A 24169-nucleotide genomic window follows, 5' to 3' on the forward strand; every position below is an offset into this window, starting at 1 on the left:
GACTTCAGGAACTGTGGGGACAGCGTGAGGGCGGGCAGGGACAGCAACGGGGCAGGGAGCAGATGACAGCAGTGGGGAGGAAATGCTGAGCGAGCGATGAGCGGGGTGGCTGGGGGGGGCAGGAAGGGAGGAGCGGGCAGGGAAGGGCTTCACAGTTATATACTGTCCCTCTTAGTCCCCGCGGCCTCCGAGCAGCACGGCCATGGCCGAGGGCCAGAAACGACGGGGCTTCAAAAAATTCAGTAAGTGGCCATGGGACAGGGTGGGTGGGCTCACCTGGACATCTCGGTGGGTAGGAGGATGTGTGACAGTTAGTGCTGAGTGTGTGCTCACACGCTCCCCAGGTCATCCCATCCAGGGATGTTTGGAGCTGTGACAGCCTCTGCTCTTGTTAGGAAACTCATTGGGGTGAGGGGCTTTGGAGGTTTTCATCTCAGGAGCTGGGTGCAGGGACTGGGACCAGTATGCTGCAGCCCAGCCCTGTGCTGGATGCTGGGATGTGACCAGAGGGATGCACAGCAGGATTTGGAGGTCTTCAGTCCTTAAATCATTAAGTCACCTTCAGGGTGCATGGCTTGGGTACAAGCTGGTGCTGGGGGCCAGGGGTGGCTAGGACCCTCACCCCAGGGTGCTCCTGCAGCACAGGGATGGGGGTGACACAGAGGAGCTGGGGAGGGAGCCTGGGAATGGATTCCCACCAGTTCTTCTGGGAGGAAGTGCTTGATACCCACCGGGAGCGAGCTCTGCACTTTCTCACAGACCTCAGCTTTCCCCCGGAGCTCCGGGGGGAGGCTGCAGTGGCCTTCACTCCATTCCCAGCGCTGGGCCGTGCTCTCTTGCATTCCTGCCACGGGGCTGGCGCCAGAGGGGGGTCAGTCCCTCCGCTCCCCCGGGACCCCTCCACTGGCCAAACCCACGGCCCCATCCCAGCTGGGATTTTCCTTTGTGGTGGAGTGGTGGGGAAATTGAGAAAATCCTCAGTGCTGCCTTTCCCACCTTTCAGCAGCCCCAAGAGCAGCAGGTAGCAGAAGATGCTTGGACTCTAAGGGGATGTTTAGCACAAAGTAATTTTGCCTCTAACTGCACTCAGGTAATGAGGTTTCTGCCTCACAGAGGGGCTTTTGGGATGCAGCCTCTCCACCCTGTCCAGCTGCAGGGATGCCCCACAGAACCCATGGATGGCAACTGGAGGTGGGAATCCAAGGGCTGAGCAGTGCAGGACACACTGGTCCTCGCTCAGCACCTCTGCAAAGTGTCACTTCCTGCCCCAGCAAATCTGCCGGGCTGTGCAGAGCCTCAGGGCGGCGTCAGCATTGCAAAATCCCCGGTGGGAACTGCTCAACAGCACTGCAGCCACCGGCTCGCTCAGCCCGAGCACCGGCACCGGCACCGGCACCGGCACCGGCACCGTCCAAGGCTGCGCTGCGGTGACACACAGAGCTGAGCTGGGGCTGAGGTGTGAAATGCAAAGCCGCCCGCCGCAGTTATAAATATTTCTCCGGCGAACATGTTCATGCTCAGCACTTGCAGGTGGCAGCTGGAGCTGGCGAGGGGCCGGGTGAGGAAGTGGGGAGGTTATCTCCCACCGCAGCAGCGCCCGTGGCTGGTTCCTGCTCCATCGTGCTGGCGAGACATGCACGTGTGGGCAGGTCATGTGCATCCAGGACCCCCATTCTCTAAGGAGATGCTGTGTCCCATTCTTGCATCCTGCAGGGCTGCCCTGAGGCTGTGGATGGGCATAGCTCTGCCCAGAGGCCCCCGGAGGAAGTAGGTGGGCAGAAATGACTTCTAGAGTTGCCTGCTCACCAGGGTTGGGTGTTTCCTCCCCTCCTCAGCCATGGTAGGAAGATACAGCCGCTAGATTTGCCAGGCACAGGAGACTTCTGCTCCCCGAGGGACCAGGGCAGAGTTCCCAGGTACCCAACAGAGATGCCTCAAGCAGCATCATGTACACCACAGATCACAGGGATGTCATGCCAAGCTGGGCCTGCAGATGTGGGTGTAACAGGATGACACCAGGCTGCATAGTGCTCCTTGCCCAGCCCAACCCAGGCCCAGGGGCTCTGGGATCCCCCATCATCACACCGTGCCAGCAGTAACCCCACACTCATCACTCCTTTCTCCTTGCCAGAGTTTTTCAGGTTCAAAGGCTTTGGGAGCCTGAGCAGCATCCCCCGCTCCTTCACCTTCCGGCGCGTCCCTGTGGACCCCAGCTCTCCTGACAATCTCACACCACATGTCCCACCTCCCCACGGCTTCCTGGGAGAGCCCTTTGACAGCACCCAGGATGATCTCAACACTGTGCCCAAGAGCCCTGGCCCCTACGCCCAGTCGTCGAACATGTACTCCCACATGGGCACCATGCCCAGGGTGAATCTGGGCAAGGCAGGGAAGAGCCTGGGCAAAGACAAGAGTGGCCAGAACTGCTGGGAGAAAGGGACTCCCAACAACAAACCCCCCCAGGCAGCCCCACTCCCCAGCCTCAAGTGCCCTGAGATGTCCAGCACCCCTGGCCCAGGCACAGACTCACCCTTGACTGCTGGAGAAGCAGAGCAGGAGAAGGAAAAAGCTGAACCTGGGGACACCGTGGAGGCAGCAATGGACAGGACAGACCAGGAACCTGTGGGAAATGTCTCCTGCCCTAGGACAGAGTCACCGAGCTCCAGCCTGGCTCCAAACCCCAGCCAAACCACAAGCCCTGACACAGCAGCTGGAGCAGAGACCACTGATGGGGATCTGCTGGAAAAGGGACAAGAGCATCCTGACAAGATCTCCCCAGACAGGTATAGCCCTTGAGGTTTGCTCTGCCTTCTGCTAAGACCCCATTTTGCTCCCCCACAGGGCAAGAGGAGGGGGCTGGGACCAGCCAGGGTCACTGCGATGTCCCCTCGTGCCCACAGTGCCAGCGGGATGCACCTGGCCGGTGGGACAGCACAGCTGGAGCACGGTCAGGTCAGCGGCTCCATGGGAACGAGGTTTCCTGTGGGATTTCTGCTCCCTCCTGTTTCCGGACGGGGTGGAAACATCTCGCAGCCCCGCTCTGCCCCGGCATCTCTTTGTCCTGCGGCGTTCAGGATGTGCTGCTGCGGAGAGCTCACACCAGCCCTGTTACAGCCTCCTCTGCCTCTCTCCTCTTTTCTTTTCCACCCCCTCTGTCCTCTCCCGCTCTGCCGAGCAGCGCTGCCTCTCCCAAGGCACAGGGGCAAATCCTCAAACCGGACACTCCGTCCCTATTTCATCACCTACCAGTAAACCCCCACTCTGGGCACAAATCCCCCACTCTGGGCACAAATCCCCCACTCTGGGCACAATCTCTCCCTCCGGGGGAATTTGGAGGTTCAGCCCTCTGAGATGACGGATGGATTTTTTGGAGGGTTTTGACTGCAGAATCCACCAGAGGTATTTTTATTCCCCAGCCCCATGGCATCTGGGCATAAGGGGCCAAATGCGACCCCAGCCCGGGAGGGTGTGCGAGACTGGGGACACAGGCAAAAGCAACTCCGAATTTCTCCCAAAAACATTTCTCCCCCTTTCCCTGGCCTGACTCTCCTCTCTCTGCGCTCAAGTGTCCCTGTTCCCCCTGCACCGCCCCGGGGCCGGGGGCTCCTTTTCTTGGCACCGAGCGTTCCTGAGGTCCGGGTGGTCCCGGGAGCGGGGTGAGGAGGAGAAATTGGGCGGTGGGAGCCGGGCTGTGCCGAGCACACATTCCTGGCGGCCCGAAGGGTGGGCCGGAGGAGGGCTGGGACGGGAAGGAGGAGGGTCCGCCGGAGTCCCGGAGCTCAGTGCGGGGCGGAGAGCGCGGGACAGCCGCTCCCAGCCCGGAGCAGCGGCGCTTGCCGGATCCCGCAGGGCCGATGACAGCGCTGGGCAGGAGGTTTCCCACCCTGGGACAGGGCAGGTAAGGGGTCCCGGCCCCCCGGCCACCCCTCGCACCCCGGCACAGCGGAGGGGATGGGGAGGGAGAGGCTGGGAAGGGGCTTTGATTGGGGCGGGCACAAAACTTGGAGGCAGATGCCGGAGCTGAGCCGCTGCTTGGTGCCGAGGCTCCCAGCCCGTGGTGGTGTTTTCCTCGAGGAAAAAGCTGCTGAAACCACAGCAGACCCGGCGCCAGGGGCTGCGGCCAGGGGCTCGGAGGTTTGGGGGGCTGGCAGCACTGCTGCATCCTTCGGTGAGCGCAGAGCCTCAGCAGTGGCAGAGAGCCCCCGAGGAGGGTGCAGAGGGCTCACCCAGACCCTCTGTCTCCCAGAAATGACTTAGATCCCAAGCCAGTGTGGCTAGGAGCCAAGCAGCAGTGGGACATCAGTGGGTCACATGCGTGTCTTGAATCTGGGGAATGGGTTCCCAGAAATTGGGGGCCAAATACTTTTTCGCATCCTGTGGGGCTTCCCTGGTGATGGGTGTAGCCTTACTGTTTGCCAGGGAAACTGAGGCACGAGGGTGACCAGAGCAGGTCTTGGCATCAGGGTTATTCTGCCTCTCCACAGTCTAACCCGGAGCCCTGCCGCAGTCCCTGGCTCAGGAGCAGCCGTGTGCCAGAGCCATCCCAAGGCCAGGCCCTGCTGTGGGGCGGGACGGAGGAAGTGGGACCGGGATAATGCTGCGCCCCAGCCCTTCCTCCTCTGCAGGCACATCCCTGGGGTTGGGGACACTCTGTTCCTGGCAGGCCGTGGCAGCAGCATGTTCCCTGGGGGGGAACAAATACAGCCCTGGGGTACATTTCCACTTGTCCCCCCAGAGTATTTCTGGTAAGGGCAATCCCCAGCAGAGGGTGGGCTGAGGATGCTCCTGGGCGGGAGGGCTTTCCCAGAATCAGGCCTGTGAGGGGGAAGCTGCGCTGCTGTGGGACAGGGAGTGGCACACAGCCCGTGGAGCTGCTCAGAGCAAGGCGGTGGCTGTGACTCCGGCAGAGACACGCTGACTAACGGGAGATGACCGCTGGCAGGTCCCAGGGCGGACGTGACTCGGTTTCCCTGTGCGCCGGCCGTGCACGAGGCACGGGAAACGCCGCTTCCCGCAGAGGCACTGCCTGACACTCCCTGCAGACCCCTCTGGCAGCACTGCCAGCCAAAACCTCCCTGGAGGCATCTCCACAGAGGGGGAAACTGAGGCACGGTGTGCCCAAATTTGGTTCCCCTGGGGTACAGCCTGCACCAGTGTCCCAAGGAAAGCAGAGCCTAGGCTTCAAACCAGGGCTGGACTCGCAGGATCCTCCCGGACTGTTCCCAGCAGCCATCCTGAGCCTGGCACATTTGCGGGTCATGGTGATGCCTTCCCGAGCCCAAAGGCAGCAGCCACCCCACCAACCCCCCACTCCCCAGTGCTGTAGCTCTGGGTCTCAGCAGCTCAGCCACGGCCGCACTCCAAAGGCAGCCCTGGAATTTCTCCCAGGCTCTCGTCTGCCCCCAAAAATGCCGTTTCCTCCAGGAATGTGCAGAACCAGGGGGGCTGCGGTCCCAGCTGCTGCCCTTCCCCGGCACAGGGGCCTCTCCTGCCCGGCTCTCGCAGCGTCTCCCAGCTGCTCCCATGCTCCCGACTTCCTGCCCAGAGGCCCCCGTCCTCCTGCCGCTTTTTCTCACGGCTCTCGCAGCACCAGGCAGCTCTGCAGCGTGTGAAGGGCAAACAGGCTGGAGAGGCAGCCCACAGCTGCCCAGGGGAGTCTGCATCCATCCCCGCTCCCAAACGCTCTGCTATTTTCTTCACCTCCAAAAAAGTCTAGGCTTGATTTCCAGCGCCCTTTTCCTCTCCCAAGATGGACACCAGGGGATGTGGTCTGCAGTGTGGGCTTGGAGAATCACAGGATCGCTAAGGTTGGAAAATACCACTAAAATTGAGTCCAAACATCAACCCAGCCCTGCTATGTTCACCACTAAACCGTGTCCTTAAATGCCGTGCGTGAGGCACTGGAAATGCTGCTTCTGCAGGCATTGCCTGACACTCCCTGCAGACCCCTCTGGCAGCACTGCCAGCCAAAACCTCCCTGGAGGTAGCTCCACAGAGGGGGAAACTGAGGCACAAGGTACCCATCCACACGTTCTTTAAAGACTTCAAAGGATTTCAGGAGTGGGAATTGTCTTCTGGATGGTTGGACGCTATGAGGGGCTGATGTAGACTCTGTCACAAGCCACTGTAATGCCATGGGGCATATCCAATGGAAAAATGTCTGGCAGTGGTTGCCTCTGCTATCCCTGATTCCCTTTTGGGTGGCCACCAGGTGCCACCTTCCATCTGGAGAGAGCCCCCAGAGGAGGAATTTGAGTCTCCAGGGTTGCTACCAGTGCAGGTCTCAGGGAGAAGTTATGTGCAGGACCCTCAGCAGTTTCCTGTATGTGTCTGATGAGGTGGCTCCTGGCAGGAAAGGGACATCCCAGGTCTATGATGACCTTGAGGTGGCTCCTGGCAGGAAAGGGACATCCCAGGTCTATGATGACCTTGGATTTGGTAATTCCTTAGTTGCAACTGCCTTTCCTGGTGTGGCAGCCTGCCATCCCCAGGCCCCTGCTGCTGCCTTGTGCTCAGGCAAGCAACCTTGGCAAACAGCAGGATGTCCGTACTGAAGCTTGGCACTGGGGAGGCAACAGGTTCTGGATTTTGGTTAGAGACATCTGGATTTTTGTATTTTATTCTGAAAGGTGAGACCTTAAGATAGCACATCCTAGCTCAGGCTGTTACAGCCTCTCTCCTTTTGATATCTCTGTTGTTCCCCTGGGACTCTTCTATATGGACACATATCTGGACCTATAAGAGCATGAAAAGCAGTCCCAGTCAAGACATCACGGTTCAGGCCTAGCTTTGGTGGGAGTTTGAATTCTGTAGGGTTGCACAAAACCATAAAGTCAAAAATGCTTGTCTGGGTGGTGTGTCCCAGCAGCTGCCTACTGGGAATGCAGCTGTTCCAGGGAACTGAACACAGGCCCCCCCATCTGGACATGTATCCCCCAGCACTGTGACCTGCAGGGACCCCAGCCTGGCTGCTGGGTCTCCCTGGTTGAGCTCACATGGTCCCAAGCCGATTTGGGGTGAGATCCTCTAAAAAGGCTTCATTCTCCCCTGATCGCATTAGGGAGGATAAGCCCTGTGCAGAGAGTGGGCACAGAGCAGGCAGGAACAGTGCTGGGGCCCCAGGAACCTCTCCCAAAACCATGGCTGTGCTCTTGGCACCATGGCAAGACAAGGGGCACAGACCCCAGCTCCCCCAGCTGTGCCACCACTGCCTTTGACCTAAATGTCAAAACTTACTGCCCTTTACTTATCTGTTTTTATTGTTCCTCTTCCTTTTAGCCACCACGATGGCCTGGAGTCTGGCAGTGAATACGTGAAGGTAAGACACAAAGTGTGATCACATCCTGTCCCAGCTGGGTGCCAGGGGTGGAGAGGGGATGGTGGCCCTGGAACTACCCAGGTCTTACACCAGCAAGCTGCTCAGTTTTGCACCCCTCCTCCCACCTGGACTCTCTCTTTAGCCCTGGAAGATATTTCTGGCAAGGCCAAGGAAGACAGAGGAGACACAAACCCTACGTGGTCGCCCCAATGCTGTTCCCACAGGAGCTGCTTGCATTTCATGTTCCCAGTTACTTGTGAACGCCCACAGACTCAGCCTCCTCCCTCCGCCCCCACGTAAAGAAACGGAAGGGTTTGAGCCACTTTCGTGGCTGTCACATGAAAGTTGGTGTAAATCTCTCCAAATCTTTTGCTTATCCTCCAGCAAACTATTAACATTCCTGAGGACTCTTCATGTCTGGCCAGAAATTCATTAGTGAGGCGCCTGGCTCTGGAGGAGAGTGGCCCTTTTGCAGGAGGCTGCTGGCACAATGGGCAGGCACAGAGGAGTGGGGACAGGGGTGCTGTGATGTTTGGGCACAGAGCATTGAAACCCACTGAAGTGACAGGGTGGTCATTGCCATGGCGTGGCATTTGGGGTGTTTGTTTAAGGAGAGTTGGAGCTTCCCGAGTCCCGTTGCCCAGTGGGGATCAAATCTAGTCTGCCACTGGGCAGATGGGGTTGTTGAGAAGTGACTTGAGGTGCCCAGCCTGGGTGGTCTAATTAGCATAGAGCTCTGCACCTTCATCTTTTGGACCTGGGGGTCCTGGTGGTGGCTGTAGCCAGACATTAAAATGTGGGAACCCCCTGTGGCAGCACCAACTGGCAAGCTTGGGAGAGAGCTGGCTGGCCCCTGAGCTCATCTGCTGCTTCAACAGGGGTCACCTCCCTGCACGTCCATCCCTGGGGCTAATGAGGACCCCACATGTTGAGTCTGGCAACTGGCAGCCTCTGGGCAGTGGGGTCAGATGAGGTTTCTGACGTGTAGCAGAGCGATCCCGCGGGTGGGATGTTCTCCTCTCTGCGCCCTTAAGCCATGTGGGACTGGCAGAACGGGAGCTCACAGAGCTGGAATTGGGATGTGTGCCAGGACAACAAAGCTCTGACTGGGCGTATTGGGTCTGGCTGTGATGTAGCTCATTTTCCCCTGCAAAGCCAAAACACTGGCCTCTGCAGGGAAGGGCCCTGCTATGGGGACCTCAAGATACACAGAGAAACTCCTGCTGACACAGGAAAGTCCTGTGAGGGCAAGGAGGAACAGAATAGTTGGGGATGTTTCCTTGGCACTGTCAGTGTGTGCACCCAGAGATGGACACATTTTACAGCTCATGATTTAATAGACTGAAACAATACAGGTGGGGAGCAATGGACAGGGCTCTGCCTTTGGGATCAAGCACTTTTTGGTGAGCCAGGAGAATTGCCTACCATCCAGTCAGATCCCAGATCTGAGCTATCTGGCCTTTATTTCTCCTCCATCCCCATGGTGTCCAGAAACAGCCCACGGGCTGTGATTTATACACCACTTCCCTTTGGTCAGAGAAGCAACTGATGGCTGCAGTGACAGCAGCTATTTTAGTCAAATCAGTAATTAGAGTGTGAGTGACCGGGATGACAGGGACACTCCAGCTGATTGCAGGCGCTGTGCTTGGCTGCCAGCCCGTGCAGCTGCAGGGTGCTCAGCACCCAGCAGTGGTCAGGTCCTGCAGGATTTAGGGTGGGAAAGAGGCTGCTGTGCCTGCCTTTGGAGCAAGGGAGGATAGGGCTGGGATCTGCCACTGGCTGGTGTAGCTGGGAGGGAAACAAACAGGGAAAACACTGGTGAGGGGTGAGCAAGGGAAAGACAGGAAGAAAAGAGCCAAAGAAGGAGTCAGGAAGAGGGAGAGGATGTGTTGCAAAACTCTCATGAGCAAAGGCTGACAGGCAGGTGTGTCTCCAAGTGTGCACCAAGGATCTGCCAAACATCAGCCCTTGAGCTTCAGCTGCAAAACGGCCATGGCTGGTGCTCCTGTCACCGAGCCTGGCCTGATTGGACGTGCAACCGGGAGCTAGAGAGGGTTGGAAAGCCAGGATCAATAAGCACTTGGTAATTAATGTGCTTTAATAATAGCCTAAGGGCTGTTACTTCCGAGCTGCCTGGGGATCTGCACGCCCAGCTCTCTATTTCAATATCCCAGCCACCCCAGCTTTGGCCTTTGTGCAGGTGAAGGAGCTGCAGAAAGATGTTACCCTTTGGGAGAGCAGCAAGCAGAAAAGCTGTCATACGTCCTGTGAGAGCTCAGTCAGGGATTTTCAGCTTCCCTGCGAGGAGGGGCAGCACAGTCACAGCTGCAGGACTTCACCCTGCAGCACCCCATGAGGCTCCTGCTCACTTGTTGGTGAAAACCTCAATAGGAAACCATGGAGCCCATCACAGGGAAGAAGCCCTGGCAGGAGGATGATTCACATTGCATCTTTTTGGAGCAGCATGTCCCTGCACAGTGCCATCTGCTCTGTCCCTCAGCCCCAGGCAGGAGGTGAGGAGGAGAGTCCCTATCCATGCTGGTGGGACTGCAGGCACCCATGGGACCCGTGGGACCTGCTGCCCCACGTTCCCTGCCCACAGGCTGTGTGCTGCCACTAGTTCTCCCACGCCTCAGCCCTGTCCTGCTGTTCAGCCATGTTGCTCTCCTGCCTCCTCTCTCCCCTGCAAAACCAGGGGCAGAGTAAGAGCCCAGCCAGCGCCTCTGAGCTCTTTGTTCTGTGCGGAAGAGCTGCTTGCTGAAGCAGGGACCTGTATCACATCAGCCTCGGATGCTGTCTCCTTGCCTGGTAATGTGAGGGGCTCGTTTGAATTAATTAGAGGAAGGCTGCAGGGTTCTGTGGTCAGAGGCAGCAGGAATACCTCTCCGAGGTCACAGCGTCGCCTGGGAGGTGTGGGGCTCCTCGGCCAGAGGGGAGGTGAAGCCCTCAGTTAGTGAAGCACAGCCAAATCCAGGCTGTGCAGTGCAGGACAGATGTGGGGGGAGAACAGCAAGGTGTGGGTCCGTATCACTGCCAGGGCTGAGGGAGACTCTGCCTGTCTCCAGCACAGAGCGGTGCTGGCAGTGGGTTTGGGCAGGGGTTCGGGGGATTTATTCAAGAGTCAAGGCTGGAGCAATGCTTTGAGTCATCAGTGCTGCCTTGCACATCCCATACGTGATAGTGTGGCCTTAATTAAACCGAAGCAGAGCCTTAATTAAACACAAGTCAGAGACAGCCTACACAGGAAAGAGGCAGTTGGCTCCCCGCCATACGAGGTGGGCACTGATGTATCTCCCAGAAAGGTATCACCATGTGGGGGTGAAGGAAGACAGGATGGGCAATAAGGGACAAAACTGCCCCTGACCCACAGGCATCACTGTGGAGAGCAGGCAGATTTGGGATGGGGAGAAAAGGGGTGCTGGATCCCCTCAGGGTGTCTGATCTGATCTCCTCAAAGGAGCCAGTTTCTCTCAGAGCACCGGCAGCCAGGGGTGCTGGTTCCCCTCAGGGGTGTCTGTTCCCCTCTGAGGAGCTGAGTCACCTCAGAGGAACCAGTCCCACTCAGGACACGGGTAACCAGGGTACCGGTTCCCTTCAGGGATGCTCGATGCCCTCAGAGGTGCTGATTCTCTTCAAGGCACAGGCAGCCGGGGTGCCTGGTGCCCTGAGGGGTGCTGCTTCCCTTTGCAACATAGGATTGCCGGTTCCCTTCGGAGGTGCCTGATCCCTCAGGGATGCCTGTTCCCTTTGCGACATGGGAGTGCCGGTTCCTCTCGGAGGAGCCGGTTCTCCGTTCCCCTCAGAGCACAGGCAGCCGGGGTGCCCGGTCCCCTCGGGGATGCTGCCTCCCTTTGTGGCATGGGAGGAGCTGGTTCCCAGTTCCCCCAGGGGCGCAGACAGCCGGGGCACCGCTTCCCCCGAGGAGCCGCTCGCTCGGTTCCCCGGAGCCGGGGCGGCCTCCAGGGGCGGGCCGGGGCGGAGCTGCCGCACCGTGCCCGCCCCTCGCGGCCGACAAGGGATGAGGTAATCGGGGAAGCGGCTGAAATTGAAGCCCGGCGGCGGCGGAGGCAGCGGCGGTGCAGCCCGGGCCGGGGCAGCCCCCGCCGGGCGCGCCGCGCCATGACGGAGCGGTGCAGCCTGTGGAGCGCCCTGTCCGCGGCCGCCTGCTGCTTCTACCGCGGCTCCTTCATGCAGGTGCAGGTGAGCGGGGCCGGCAGGGACCGCACCGGCTGCCCCGGGCTCCGGAGCCCCCGCGGTGCCGCCGGGCAGCCGCACGCGTGGGGAAAGCGGCGGGGCAGTGGGAGGGGAAGCGTGTGGGGACCCCCGGCCACGCACCCGCCGGGGGTGTTTCGAACCCCGGGGGCAGCGGAGCCTCCCCGGGGAGCCCTGCGGTGCCCCCGCTCACACGGAGCTCAGCGAGCGCGGGGTGAGCCGAGCACCGGCTCGGGGGGCAGAGCTCGGCCCCCCTGCAGCCGGGACCGCACAGTCAAAGCCACCGCGTCCCCCCAGACCGGCGCTTTGACAGGCAAAAAAGTCTCTGCAGGGAGCTCTCACCTGCAGCAGACCTCCTGAAGGGGAGCGTTTAGCATCCCCCAAAAGGTGGCATGTGCCCAGAGCATCACTGAGCACAGGAGGGAGATCCAGCCCAGATGAACACTCAGCTTTCTGGCCCGGGTCTCCATCTCTGTGCTGCACTGCACAGGTCTGACTGGTGGGAGAAAGCTGGGATCCATCTGTCACCTGTCCTGTGGTGCTTCCAGCACTGCCACTGGGCACAAGTCTAGGTGTCCTATTTTTGGACTCTGGCATTCACACAAGGGGTGCATGGTGTTGGGAATTGGTTCCCTCATTTACTGAGTTTGAGAGCAAAGGTGTTTAGGATTGCAGGAGCCAAGCAGGCTCTGGTCTGAAGCACGAGCTCCAGCATACTGCAAGTTAGAAGGGAGCCGGCAGCCAAGAGAGCTGGCAGTCTTATTCAGTACTCCTGCTGAGCAAGGTAGGTGCCGAGCCTTAGAGATTATTCTGGGTAAGACGGAGCCCAGAAGCAGCATTTCAAGTCTTGTCATGATTGCGGCTGATCTCAGCCCAAAGCCAGGGATTTTGATTGCTGGTGGGGGTGAAGTGGGAAAAGCAGCAGAGCTTTTTCCACTTGTCCAAAGGCCACTGAGCAACATGGGGACATGTCCTTGGGCTGCACATTGCAGGGGGTGAGCGGGTGCTTTCAGCCAGCTGCTGCCAGAACAAGGGAGGGACAGGTGAGCATCTGGCTCTCATGTGGGGATGTGAGAAGGGATGAAGGGCACTCTATCCTAACCCCAGAAAGAGTTAAAAGTGAAGCCCTAAGTGCTCACCTGGCTCTGCCAGATCTTTCACCATCTATTTGTGTCCAAGCGTGCCCAGCAAACACACACTGAAGTCCCCATGAATGACTGGAGCACTTCCAGCTGACAGCCGCATCCCTGCTCACCGCCAATGGCGGTGCACCCAGCCTGGGAAGCACTGACATCATTTCTGGCCAATAGCAGCTCCGAAAAGGGATGCAGCAGCAGCCGCTGCTGCCGTCTTGGAGTGAGATAAGTAAAATATAGATGGATGGAAATGTGTGTATACACATACACCATCACTGCATTGGAGACCTGCTTCCCCAGGGGAGCAGTAGCAGCATATTCCATCACCCCACCACACAACCTGGGGTGCTTGTCCCACCTTAGAGCACCCAGATGTTCCTGCCATCAACCCCAGCTGCACCCCACCCCTGCCAGCGAGATAGAATTGCTCCAGAGCTACCACAAAGGAGTATGGGCAAGGGGAGAGGAGACCATAAGGGTAGACAGGTAGTCCTAGGAAGGGCTTTGAACTCCAGAACAAAGATCTTGAGCCAAAATCTACCTTCAGTGGGGACTAATGGAGATGTGACATAACCAAGAGATGCCTTCAGTCACCTATGGGGTGGCCAGATAGGCTGATGCTTCTCAGAGGCCATTTAGGTTCCTAGACTCATTTCAAGACAGGGTAGAAGAACAAGGGTTTTCTTTTCCATATGGATATCAAGATCAGCAGGACAGACTGGCTTACAGCAGGACATGCAGACTGAGAGCAAGCACATAACAACCTGGGGATTGTTTGTGGTGGCATTTTCTCGTGGTCATGCAGGGTGGAGTAATAATTTTCGGGTGGTGCCTGGACTGGTAAGTGCAGCAGTTCTGCATCAGGCAGGCAGAATTGTTCTTGGGTTTGCCGTGATGCTCAGCAAGGATGTTTGCTCCAAAACACATCACTGAAGTAGCCCATGGCCAGGTGTGGAGGAAGCAGAGAAAATCCCTCATGCAAGTCTGTGGCTTTCCCCAGACACCTATTCCCAATGGCTTGTTACTCCATTTCCTCACAGTTCTGCTTCCCAGGCCCCAGAGCTGCTCCAGCAGCCAGAGCAGGGGTGGAGAACTCCAGAAGGAGCTGGGATTTCCCTAGCTAGCGTCCCAGCATAGGGTAGGCAGCATGAGCAGGAGGGAGAACAGATGTGCTTGGTGCCTTGGGGTTAGTCAGATGTTATCAGCAGGGTGGGGTGTGAGTACACCTTGCTCTCCAAGCTGACTTCATCCTCATCTGCAACTCCTCCAGGTTGGGAGGGAAGAGCAGGAAAGCAGAATGGAAATCACTCCAGTTTCATAAGATTAGCTCTGCAAGGATAGAAAGCCAAATGCCAGCCTTTGAAGCTCTCCTCAGAGCAGGCAGAGTGACAGCCACTGGTTTTATGCACAGGCAAGAGCACCTTCCATCCCTCTTGCCCTTCCACTACCAGTTCCAGTCCTTGCCACTCAGCTGGGAAGCACATCCTCCATCAAGAAAGCAGCACAGAGATTCAGGGAAGCAGGCAGGGATGGAAAGCCTCAGAAATTGCCTTCTCATGGCAGCTCTCAGAGGATTCCCCAGCCCCAGGACTGTGAAACAGCCCATCGGGGCACTCTCCTTTCTCCAGCTGAGACAGCTTGGCTGCTGGTTGGGATTCCTCAAGCAAAGCTTGGCATCATCTCTGGCAGATTTTGAGCTGGTTTGTCTGGTGCGGCTGGTTTGGAGAACCGCTCTTATCCCCATTTCTTCCCGCTCAGCTGGAAGATGTTTTTGGGGTTCTTCATGCTGGAGCCCAGCACTGTGCACTCCAGCCAGATGCTAATGGGAGTCCAGGCTTTTCCCCACACCCAACCCAGTAGTATGCAAGACCTCAATGGGGCCGTGCATCTTTAGACATTCCCTTGGCACGGCCAAGAGCGCCAAGCCGTGCCTTGTCAGGGCGGCGCTCAGACATCCACTTACACACTGCTGACAGCGCCCGGCCGGGCTGTGCCATGCCAGGCCGTGCCAGCGCCTGGGCACCCGGCCAGCTGGCAGCCTGCGGGCCGGGCTCCTCCGAGACACGCTCCCGACGGAGCGGGGGAAGCTGGAGCGCTGCTGAAGGGCTCAGGAGAAACACGGCCCTCCGCAGCACGGGGGTCTTCTGCACCCAGGGCTCGTGGGGAGCCCAGCTCCCACACAGACTGGTGATTTTGACTCACAATAAGGGTCTCAGTTATGTCACACCAAGGAAAAGGGCTCCCCGTGATCAGTCTCATGCTGCCTCCCCAGCTGTTGGAGCCTGACAATCACTCCAAGCAGTGGCTTCTTGGTGGCCATGCAAATCTCACTATTTAGGCAAGGAGCTGAAGGGACAGTGCCCTCCACATGGCTGGGGAAGGTGGCTCCTGACACCCTCTGCAAGATGCAAAGCCTTCCTTGCCTCTCCCAAACCTCCTGTTCTCTCCTGCTAGCTTAGCTCATGGCTCCTGGCATGGATGCCAGCCAGCTGCTGCCCAAATCTGGGCTCGGGGACACTGGGCACTGCTCAGCTGGGCTTGTGTTTTTGTTACCCTGCACATTTGCATGGGGAGGATTTGGAGGAAAACCCACATGTACAATGCTGAGCAGAACAGGCATTAATCCCTGCTCCAGGGGTGGTGGGGGGAGAGCTGTAATCCAAACTGCTCCCAGCTCAGCTCTCATGGCTTTCACCTACACAAACAGAAGAGGTTCCTGGGGGGCCCCTTGATGCCCCAGAGTTTGGGGGGAACCTTGTCACAGAGAGGGTGCTGCAGTCAAGGGTGCCCCACCACCCCTCGGCCAAGCCAGGTCTGCTCCGTGGCAATGGATTTGTCACTATGGAAACAGCATCTGCTCGGCCTGGGCCCCCCAGGAGGCAGCCGGACCCCTGCAGCATCCGCCAGCTACCATTTATTTTTAATCGGGCTCAGCAGCACCGGGGGCCTTTGTCTCCAGGAGGGCCCAGAGCAGCAGCAAGTGCTCAGCTCCCTGCAGCCCTTGGTCAGGGGGGACAATCCACACATCCCTGCAGCTCCAGCCAACAGGATCCTCTCACAGGGAGAATAAACATTGTTGGATGAGCAAATCAGAGTTCAATCCACACTGTTTTCATGGGCTGTTTTCACTCTCCCACCACCTTTGACATTACAGGAGTTGGGAAGGGAGGAATAAAGGCAGGTCCAGGCTGGTGAGGGTAAGCCCTGGAGAGCACAGTCCAGGCCACGGGCCCTTTGTCACTGTCTGCTTCCATCTCCCCAGGCTGGAGCAGGGTCTCCAGGACAGAATCTCTGCCTGGTTTGGCAAATGAATGCAGCTACCAGGAGGGATGGAACATCTCCTCAGGGGAAGGAGAGGCCTGGGGTCAGGGTCCTGCTGAGGGGGTCAGGGTCCTCTGTGGGGTCCCAAGAACCCCACAAGAGCAGTGGGTACAAGGCAGGAGAGCAGCACAGTTCTCTACACTTTCCCTTGCTCACAAGCAGTAGAGGAGCAGAGGGAATCGATACCAGACACAGAGCATGAGGCACCGGGCAAAGAGGTCAGCTCCAAGGCAAGTCCCTGAGGTGCTGGCGTGGGGCTGCAGCCCGCTATGCTCTGGGGAACCAGCTGCCACACAAGGTCAGCCCTGAGTGCCAGCCTGCTGCTCTGGCAGTGCCAGAGCAGTGTCAGCAGGGCTTCAAGCCCATGCCTGTCCTGTGAGACAATTCCAGACTCCTGCCCCAACAGGCACCGGGGAGCTGGGCCAGCCCCCGCTGCCTCCTTACAGCCGGGGGCGAGCCAGGCCACCAGCCACCCTCACTCCTGGGAGCAGAGGAACAGCACACCCCAGTAGCCCCATCCAAGCATCTTAGTCCATGGCAGTGGCACACGTGTGCCCCTCTCAGGACACCACACATCTGGGATATGGAGGGAACCCAGGAGTCTTGGCTGCCAGGCCCTGCTCCATCACACAGCTGTGTTGGTACTGCAGCAGGAGAACTGCCTCATGTGAAGCACACAGGAACCCCAAACCTGTGCTCATGTCCCCAAACATCCACTGGCTCCACCATGCCAGCAGCTGCACGCTGGGAATACTGGCCCAGCAGCAGGCAAGGAGGGAGGCAGGCAGGCTCCAGCCAACAGACACATGAAGCCATCATCCCTTATCTCTCCAGGGGAAAGGAGGGGGCAGATTGCATCCTCCAGGCTCAGGTGCACCAGTGCTGGTGAAAGCTAATTTCTAAAAGCTAATTTCAATGCAGAAGGTTCCCTTTACATTTGTCATTAGTATTTATGCTGCCATCAGGCTAAACACAGCGAGTTAACCCTTTGAAAGAGGAACTGTGGTAGATATTTAAAGGAGGAGCAATAATGCAGGTTTCCTCCTGAAAGAGTGCTTCTCACGGCAGTTCACCCCAGACACGTTTAAGGGCTTTTCTCCTGCCCAACCACACTCAGCTCTCAGTTGGGGCAGAGGGGCAGCACACCAGGCACAAGGTGGCCAGGCACGATAGGGACATGCCACCAGGAGACCCTCCAAGTGCTCCTGGTGACAGGACCTGACCATCAACAAGCACATTGCCACATCCTTTGCCACAAGCAGTAATCCTCACACACAGCTGAGTTCCCTGGCCTTTGGGGACCGTTGTGCTCCTGGCAGATGCTACAGTCCCCATGTGGGGATTCTGCCAGCCTTCCCTCCCCAGTCCCTGTGCTGCTGCACTGCCTGACACGCTCTCTTCCCCTGTACAGTTCTCCAAGGAGAAATACATCCTCGACTCATCGCCAGAAAAGCTTCACAAGGAGCTGGAAGAGGAGCTGAAGCTGAGCAGCACCGACCTGCGCAGCCATGCTTGGTACCACGGCCGCATCCCCCGGGAGGTGAGATGGGGAAGGTGGGAGGCTCTGGGCACCCTTCACTTGGAATGTTGTGGAAGAGCACTCTGAGGCCACACAGAACCACCAGCCTGTCCTGGGAAACATCTGGTCAAGGGCTTCATTAGCTCTGAGCTGCCTGATTTTGCTACAGCAAATGCCCTCTCGTGGCTCAGAGCTAGGGGCAAGGGGAACAACCAGTGCTCCTCCAGCAGAGCATCCACTCATGCCCTGTGGTCCATCCAGCGTGGCTGTGGCTGAGCTGTGCCCTGTCCCCCTGCCAGGTGTCCGAGAGCCTTGTGCAGAGGAATGGCGACTTCCTCATCCGTGACTCTCTCACCAGCCTGGGTGACTACGTGCTGACGTGCCGCTGGCGTAACGAGGCACTGCACTTCAAGATCAACAAGGTGACAGTCAAGTCCAGCGATGGCCATACCCGTGTCCAGTACCTCTTCGAGCAAGAGAGCTTTGACAATGTGCCTGCCCTTGTCCGCTTCTACGTGGGCAACCGCAGGGCCATCTCGGAGCAGAGCGGGGCCATCATCTACTGCCCCATCAACCGCACCTTCCCCCTGCGGTACCTGGAAGCCAGCTACGGGCTGGCCAACGGGAAGCATGGGGGACCCCACAGCCCCTCCTCCCAGAAAGGGGGGCACATCAAGAGGAGGAGCATCACCATGACAGACGGTCTGACCGCAGACAAGATCACCAGGGCTGAGGGGTGCCCAACCAGGTGAGCATGCAGTCTCATCCCAGCTCAGCTGAGCAGAGGATCAGCCTCAGGAATGAGGCAGGGCATGCTCAGAGGGTGCAGAGCAGAGGTTGGGGATCAGGGATGGAAGAGAGAGACCAGAAGAGGCATGGAGGGAAGAATCAGAACTCAGCTGGAACTGGGTTTTTCTCCCAGGCAGGCTGCCAGCCATGCTGAGCTACCACAGCAGACGCCCAGCTAGCAGACATGACTTTAACATCTCAGGCCAGAAGCCAGAGAGTGTTTTACAATCACCCAGTCCAGGATTACCAGCATGTCAGGGCTTGTTAGAGCCATGGAGCTGAGCTTTCCCAGGCAGACATGAGAGGAGAGTCACTCCCAGACACCAAGACAGCATTTGTTGTTTGGTTTTGAATGGCCCTTTTAGTTTCAGAGCCCTTTCCATTCAGCATTTGCAGGGAGTTACCAAGCAGAGCTGAAAGCCTGATGGGCAGGAGGAGGCTGATGAGTTTGTGCTGATGGAGTCTGCAGAGGCTCTGGATCACAGCCTTCACAAAGCTGAGCTGTTCACATTAACCTTGGCCAGCTGGGTTTCTCCAGAGGTGGAGGAGGAGACTTCCTTTGTATGGCTCACTTTTGGCAGTCCCAGGCTGCCCAGAGCCCTGCAGGGAAAGCAGGGCCACACACACATCTTCACATGCAGCAGCCAAGGGCAGACCCATCTAGCCCTGCCTCCAGCAGGACACAGCCTGTTGTTAAGCCAAGCTGCTTTCTCACCACCCTGACCTTCTGAGCCCAAGGGCAGGGTGAGAAAGCACCAGCAGAAAACAGGCAACCAACTGTTAAGGCTGGAAAAAGGAAAACACTCAGACTTCCAGAAGAGCATATGTGTTTCCAGAAGAGCCCAGATCCGTCAGTCTTTCCTCATCACTCACATTTTCCCCAAATCCCTTATCACCACCACTGCTGTCCCATTCTCCTCCCACTGCTGAGGCACAGTGCTCCAGACCAAACACATCACAGCAGCCTAGCCCTCATCCACGGCAGAGAGGGCAGTAAATTGCCTGCTATAACTCCTTTCAACCCTCCCTGCACTCTGATTTATGGGGGTCAGTGGGTAGTGACCTCTTCTGCTGCAACTGCTTCAGGGACTACCCGCTCAGTGCTCCAGCTGAGCTTGTTATGGGTGGTTGTGGAAGGAGGTGATGATCCATGGGAGGTGTTGGGGCAGCAAACCCTCATCCCAGCCCCTCTGTGCCTGCCTGGGCCCTGCTTTAAGGGACTAACCTGTGCCCTCTGTCCCCTCCCCAGCGTGTCCCTGCCCCACCACAGAGACATCATTCGCAACTGTGCTGTCAGTGTGGACCAGATCCAAGACCTGCACTCCCCGATGTCCCCCATCTCTGAGAACCCAGCATCACCTGCCTACAGCACAGGTAGGCATTGCCTCTCCATCCCTCTGGGGACAGTGGGGCTGTGGATCCCTGGACTTGGCACTGCTGTGATGCAGGGACCTGAGGAGGGAGACCTTAGGGACAGGATGTCAGCCAGTCCTTGGCTGCATCATTGTGCAGCTGACCTGGGATCAGGTTGTTCTGTTTTGGCAGAGGGGTTTTCCCTGAGCCCCTTGTCCCTGTGCTGCTGCATCTGTAGTCCCTATGCACGTGTGCTTCTTCAGGCTTTGATAGGTGTCCCCTCTGCTCCCTACAGTCACACGGCTAAAGCCACATGCCTGCCAAGCATCTGGAATCACCGCAGCCTCTCCGGTCATAAGGAGATCCAGCGAACCCCAGCTGTGCCATGGGAACAACAGCAAACCTCTTCCAGACCCTGCCCACAGCTCCCATTCCACTCCCTGCCATGGGTACGCCCGTGCCTCCCCCTCTCCCTCCCTGAACAGCTACAGCGACCCGGACACGGGGCACTACTGCCAGCTGCACCCCAGCTCGCCCATCTGCAGGGACCGGCCAGCCCACGACACCAAGCAGCTGCCAACAAAGAGCTACGTGGAGAGGCTAAAGGTGGAGGAAGGACAGAGAGGGACTGTGGAGAACAGCTCTGGGGAAGCAGAGGCAGGGCAGAGGCTGAAAGCAGAGCTGGACTTCAAGGGCTTTGTGCCCCCCACCATGGAAACAACCTCCTCCTTCAACCCTGCTGCCTTCCAGTCCCTGCTCATCCCCCTAGATAACAAACCTCTGGAGATGACTGTGCTAAAGAAGGTCAAAGAGCTGCTGGCAGAGGTGGACGTGAAGACACTGGCCAAACACATCACCAAAGTGGACTGCCTGGTACGGCCAGGGCCTGGAGGGAGGGACGGGTACTGCTGCCCTCTGATCAATCGGGGTTCGCAGAGATCAGTGCATCAGAACATCAGGCAACCCCCGAGCACTGGAGCATCCCTGCTGGGCTCTGCCTGGTGTATCAGCCAGGGCAGGCAGAGGCTGGGCTGGGGCAAGAAGCTGCCCGAGGACACCTCAGCCTCTCCTCAATTAACAATGCTCTAATCAGCTTTCACCTTCCTTGCTAGGTTGCCCGGATATTGGGTGTGACAGTGGAGATGCAGCGGCTCATGGGGGTGAGCTCTGGCATGGAGCTGCTCACCCTTCCCCACGGCCACCAGCTCCGCCTGGACCTGCTGGAACGGTATGGCACAGCATGGCCAAAACGAGCCCACTGGGCTGCCCTGCACGGCCTGGTCCAGCTCCCCTGGGTGTTCCCAGCATGGCACAGGGGAGGGGAGAGGAGGAGCCCTGTCTAAGCCCCCAGAGCATCCCCCCTCCCTGTGCTGACCCCGCTCTGTGTGTTCCCCTTGGCAGGTTTCACACCATGTCCATCATGATCGCTGTGGATATCCTGGGCTGCACAGGCAGCACGGAGGAGCGGGCAGCCCTACTGCACAAAACCATCCAGCTGGCTGCCGAGCTGAAGAGCACCATGGGGAACATGTTCAGTTTTGCAGCTGTAATGAGCGCCCTGGAAATGACACAGGTATGGGGACACTCCTTTAGTCCTCATGTCCTGGGCTCAGCCACTTGCTCAAAATGCATCCCTCTCCCTGTGTCCTGCAAGCTGCAAGAGTCATTGGGATGGGTGAAAGGGGAAATGCCCCGGGTAGGAAGCATGGGGCCACATCTGCTGGGATGCAAGCAGGGAAGGGGAAGAGCCATCCCCTCCACGGAGCAGACAGCCTAGTCCCACCAGGATCCAATTGTTTTTCGGTGGTTGAGCTCTTTGTTTTGTGCTGGGCTGTGTTCCTGGGAGGAAATGAATCTGCCCTCCGGTACAATACAAATCAGTCTCAAGGCTGTGGCAGCAGCGTCTCTGGGCCACACTGCTCCCTTTGGAAGATGAAAGGAGATTAAAATTCAATTTTAAATCGAGCCCAGCTGGGAAGTCTTGCTTCCTGCCTGCACAAAGGAGGTGGAATGGCTGCCCCCTCCCTGCATCTCATCTTCAAGGCCACCGCGACGCAGGGAGGTTGCTGTCCTGGGGCACGGGCAGGGGAAGAAATCCTAAGCCCAGTCTCAGTGCCAGAGCTGTGCCGTGTCTGGCCACGAGCACTGGTGAAGGAGGCTGTTTTTGGGAGCATCAGGCACTGTTGTGTGCAGGGCTGGGGAGTATGGCACCAGGGCCAGGCTGTTCTCCCTGGTGCCTGGAAGCTGTGCTGCCCCCAGCACCTTCTACCTGCCCCATCTCCTTTCAGATTGCCCGGCTGGAGCAGACCTGGATGGTGCTGCGGCAGCGGCACACAGAGGGTGCAATCCTCTATGAGAAGAAGCTTAAGCCATTCCTGAAGAGCCTGAATGAAGGGAAAGGTAACAAGAACAACTCCCCTTGTCTCACTTGCTTTCTCCTTCCCACTTTTGTCTGGGCACGGCGTCACTGTTTGAGAGCTCTGACCCTCTCCCAGCTAGTGCCAGACACCCTCTGGCTGCTGAACCACCCCAGCACTCAGCAGAGCCTGTCTGGCTTTGTTTGCCCCTTCCTTCCCAAGGAAGTATTTCATAACTAAATAAAACCAGCAGCTGAGCCAAACCGTTGTGCTCGCATGGCAGTCGGTGCCAAAACAAGGGACAGGGCAGCCAGTTGGAAAGATGAAAAGCCACGTGTCTCTAATGCCTGGTGCCCATGGTCTGCAAACCTGCTCCTCATTGCAGCCCCGGGAAATGCAGCCTGAGCACGGCCATCAGCTTTCCCTTCCCAGCAGAGCCAGGAACGCTGGCTGGGAGGAGCTGGTGTTGGACAAGGCAATGGCCCCAGGCACAGGATTGAACAGACACAGCAGCTGCTGTGTCCAGCTGAGCCTTGAAGCCTCTCCTGGGAGCATGGTGGCATCATGGCAGTGTTGGCCACATGAGCACTCCACAGGGAGATGGGGAGGGGGACGTGGGGTCACAGGGCCGTGCAGGGTCCTAAGAGTGCCTCTCTCCCCAGAAGGGCCCCCGCTGACCAACACCACCTTTCCCCACATCATACCCCTTGTGACTCTCCTGGAGCGGGACGAGGCTCTCACGGAAAGCCCCGAGCCCTGGGAGGCCACTGACAACAGCGTGGAGGTGGTCATGGCCCACCTGGAGGCAGCACGGATGGTGGCTCACCACGGTGGGCTCTACCACACCAATGCTGAGGTGAAGCTGCAGGGTAAGCACTAGTGACAGCAGAGCCCCTTTCCCTCTGCCACGTTCCCAGTGTGCAGCTCCAGCACCAGGATGGGGCATCCCACAGGTGCAGGAGGTGCCATCCCAGGGAACTGACTCTCCCTCTTGCAGGTTTCCAGGGCAAAGCGGAGCTGCTGGAAGTCTTCAGCACCGAGTTCCAGCTGCGACTGCTCTGGGGCAGCCGTGGGGCTGAGAGCAGCCAGGCTGAGCGCTACGAGAAGTTCGACAAGGTCCTCACTGCCCTGTCCCACAAGCTGGAGCCAGCAGTGCGCTTCAGCGAGCTGTAAACCCCCCCAGGCCCTCGGAGACTCCCAGCTCCCAGCCTGCATCCCACCAGTGGCTGTGGGGCAAGGGAACGGAGCAGGCACCCAGCATCAGGAGGAGGAGAGATGGCCCAGAAAGGCACAGGCACAGGTCGGCAATTTTGAGTCAAAGAGGAGGAAACGCAGCCACCTCAAATCTACCACCCACCTCTTCAGGACACCAACAAGCCAGGGGTCCACACTGCTACTCTGAAGAGTGGGGACAGTGTCTGGGCCAGCCAGCACTGGCCTCCACACCCAGCCTTGCTGAGGTCTACATGGTGCCCTCACCCTTTGGTTTTGTTTTTTTCCATCTCCATCTTGCCCACAGCTGCTGGATCCCGTGTGTAAATATATTTCCACAATTACTTCTTGATGTACAGACTTGTGGAGGACAGTCCTTATTGTAAATAATTAGGCTTATTCATTTTGTCATGTAAATACATGTACATATCTCATGGGTTTGGTTCTTACATACAATAAACTATCCCGTTCCTCAAGGGGACCCTGTCCTGTGGGTGTGCTTTAAGGGAGCCCCCCTGGGGGAGCAGAGCATGGGAAGGGCTGATGGGGGAATCACCATGCTGAGCCTGGCTCCAGACCCCATGGTGGCCCAGTGACAGCCCTTCTGAGGAGGGCTGTGTGCTGTCACAGAATCACAGAATGGAAGGGACCACAGTGGGTCGTCTGGTCCCACCTCCCTGTAGACTCCACATCCTCTCTGGACAATCTGTTCCAGTGCATTGTCACTCACAGTTATCAAGTTTTTACTTGTGTTCAGGTGGAACTTCCTGGGCATCAGTTTCTACCCATTGCCTCTTGTCTGCAGCACCACTGAGCAGTCTGGTCCATCTTCTAAAAGCAGAGATGCAGAATCCCCTCCCTGACCAGCTGGCAATACTTTTCCTAATCCACCCCAGGATCCCACTGGCTTTGTTGGCCCTCAGGGCACACCGCTGGCTCACAGACATCTTGT

The 24169-nt window shown here is 58.1% G+C and overlaps 1 protein-coding gene across 4 annotated transcripts; it reads left to right on the forward strand.

The window, feature by feature from the left end:
* Positions 1-156: 156 nt before the first annotated feature.
* On the forward strand, positions 157-23698 carry SH2D3C (SH2 domain containing 3C). Of its 4 annotated transcripts, none has more exons than XM_030286553.4 (12): positions 157-242; positions 2132-2783; positions 7279-7318; positions 17399-17527; positions 17806-18254; positions 19545-19669; positions 19944-20521; positions 20761-20876; positions 21050-21221; positions 21937-22048; positions 22668-22874; positions 23003-23698. In XM_030286553.4, exons 1-12 carry the CDS (start codon positions 203-205, stop codon positions 23176-23178), a joined length of 2796 nt encoding a protein of 931 aa, XP_030142413.4. In that variant the 5' UTR covers positions 157-202; the 3' UTR covers positions 23179-23698. The 4 variants fall into 4 exon arrangements, with proteins under 4 accessions (XP_030142413.4, XP_030142414.4, XP_030142416.4 ...); XM_030286554.4 differs by having other exon boundaries at positions 188-242; positions 22671-22874; XM_030286556.4 differs by lacking the exons at positions 157-242; positions 2132-2783 and adding an exon at positions 3784-3898.
* Positions 23699-24169: the final 471 nt, after the last annotated feature.

The sequence above is a fragment of the Taeniopygia guttata genome, chromosome 17, assembly GCF_048771995.1.
Source record: "Taeniopygia guttata chromosome 17, bTaeGut7.mat, whole genome shotgun sequence".
NCBI lineage: Eukaryota > Metazoa > Chordata > Aves > Passeriformes > Estrildidae > Taeniopygia > Taeniopygia guttata.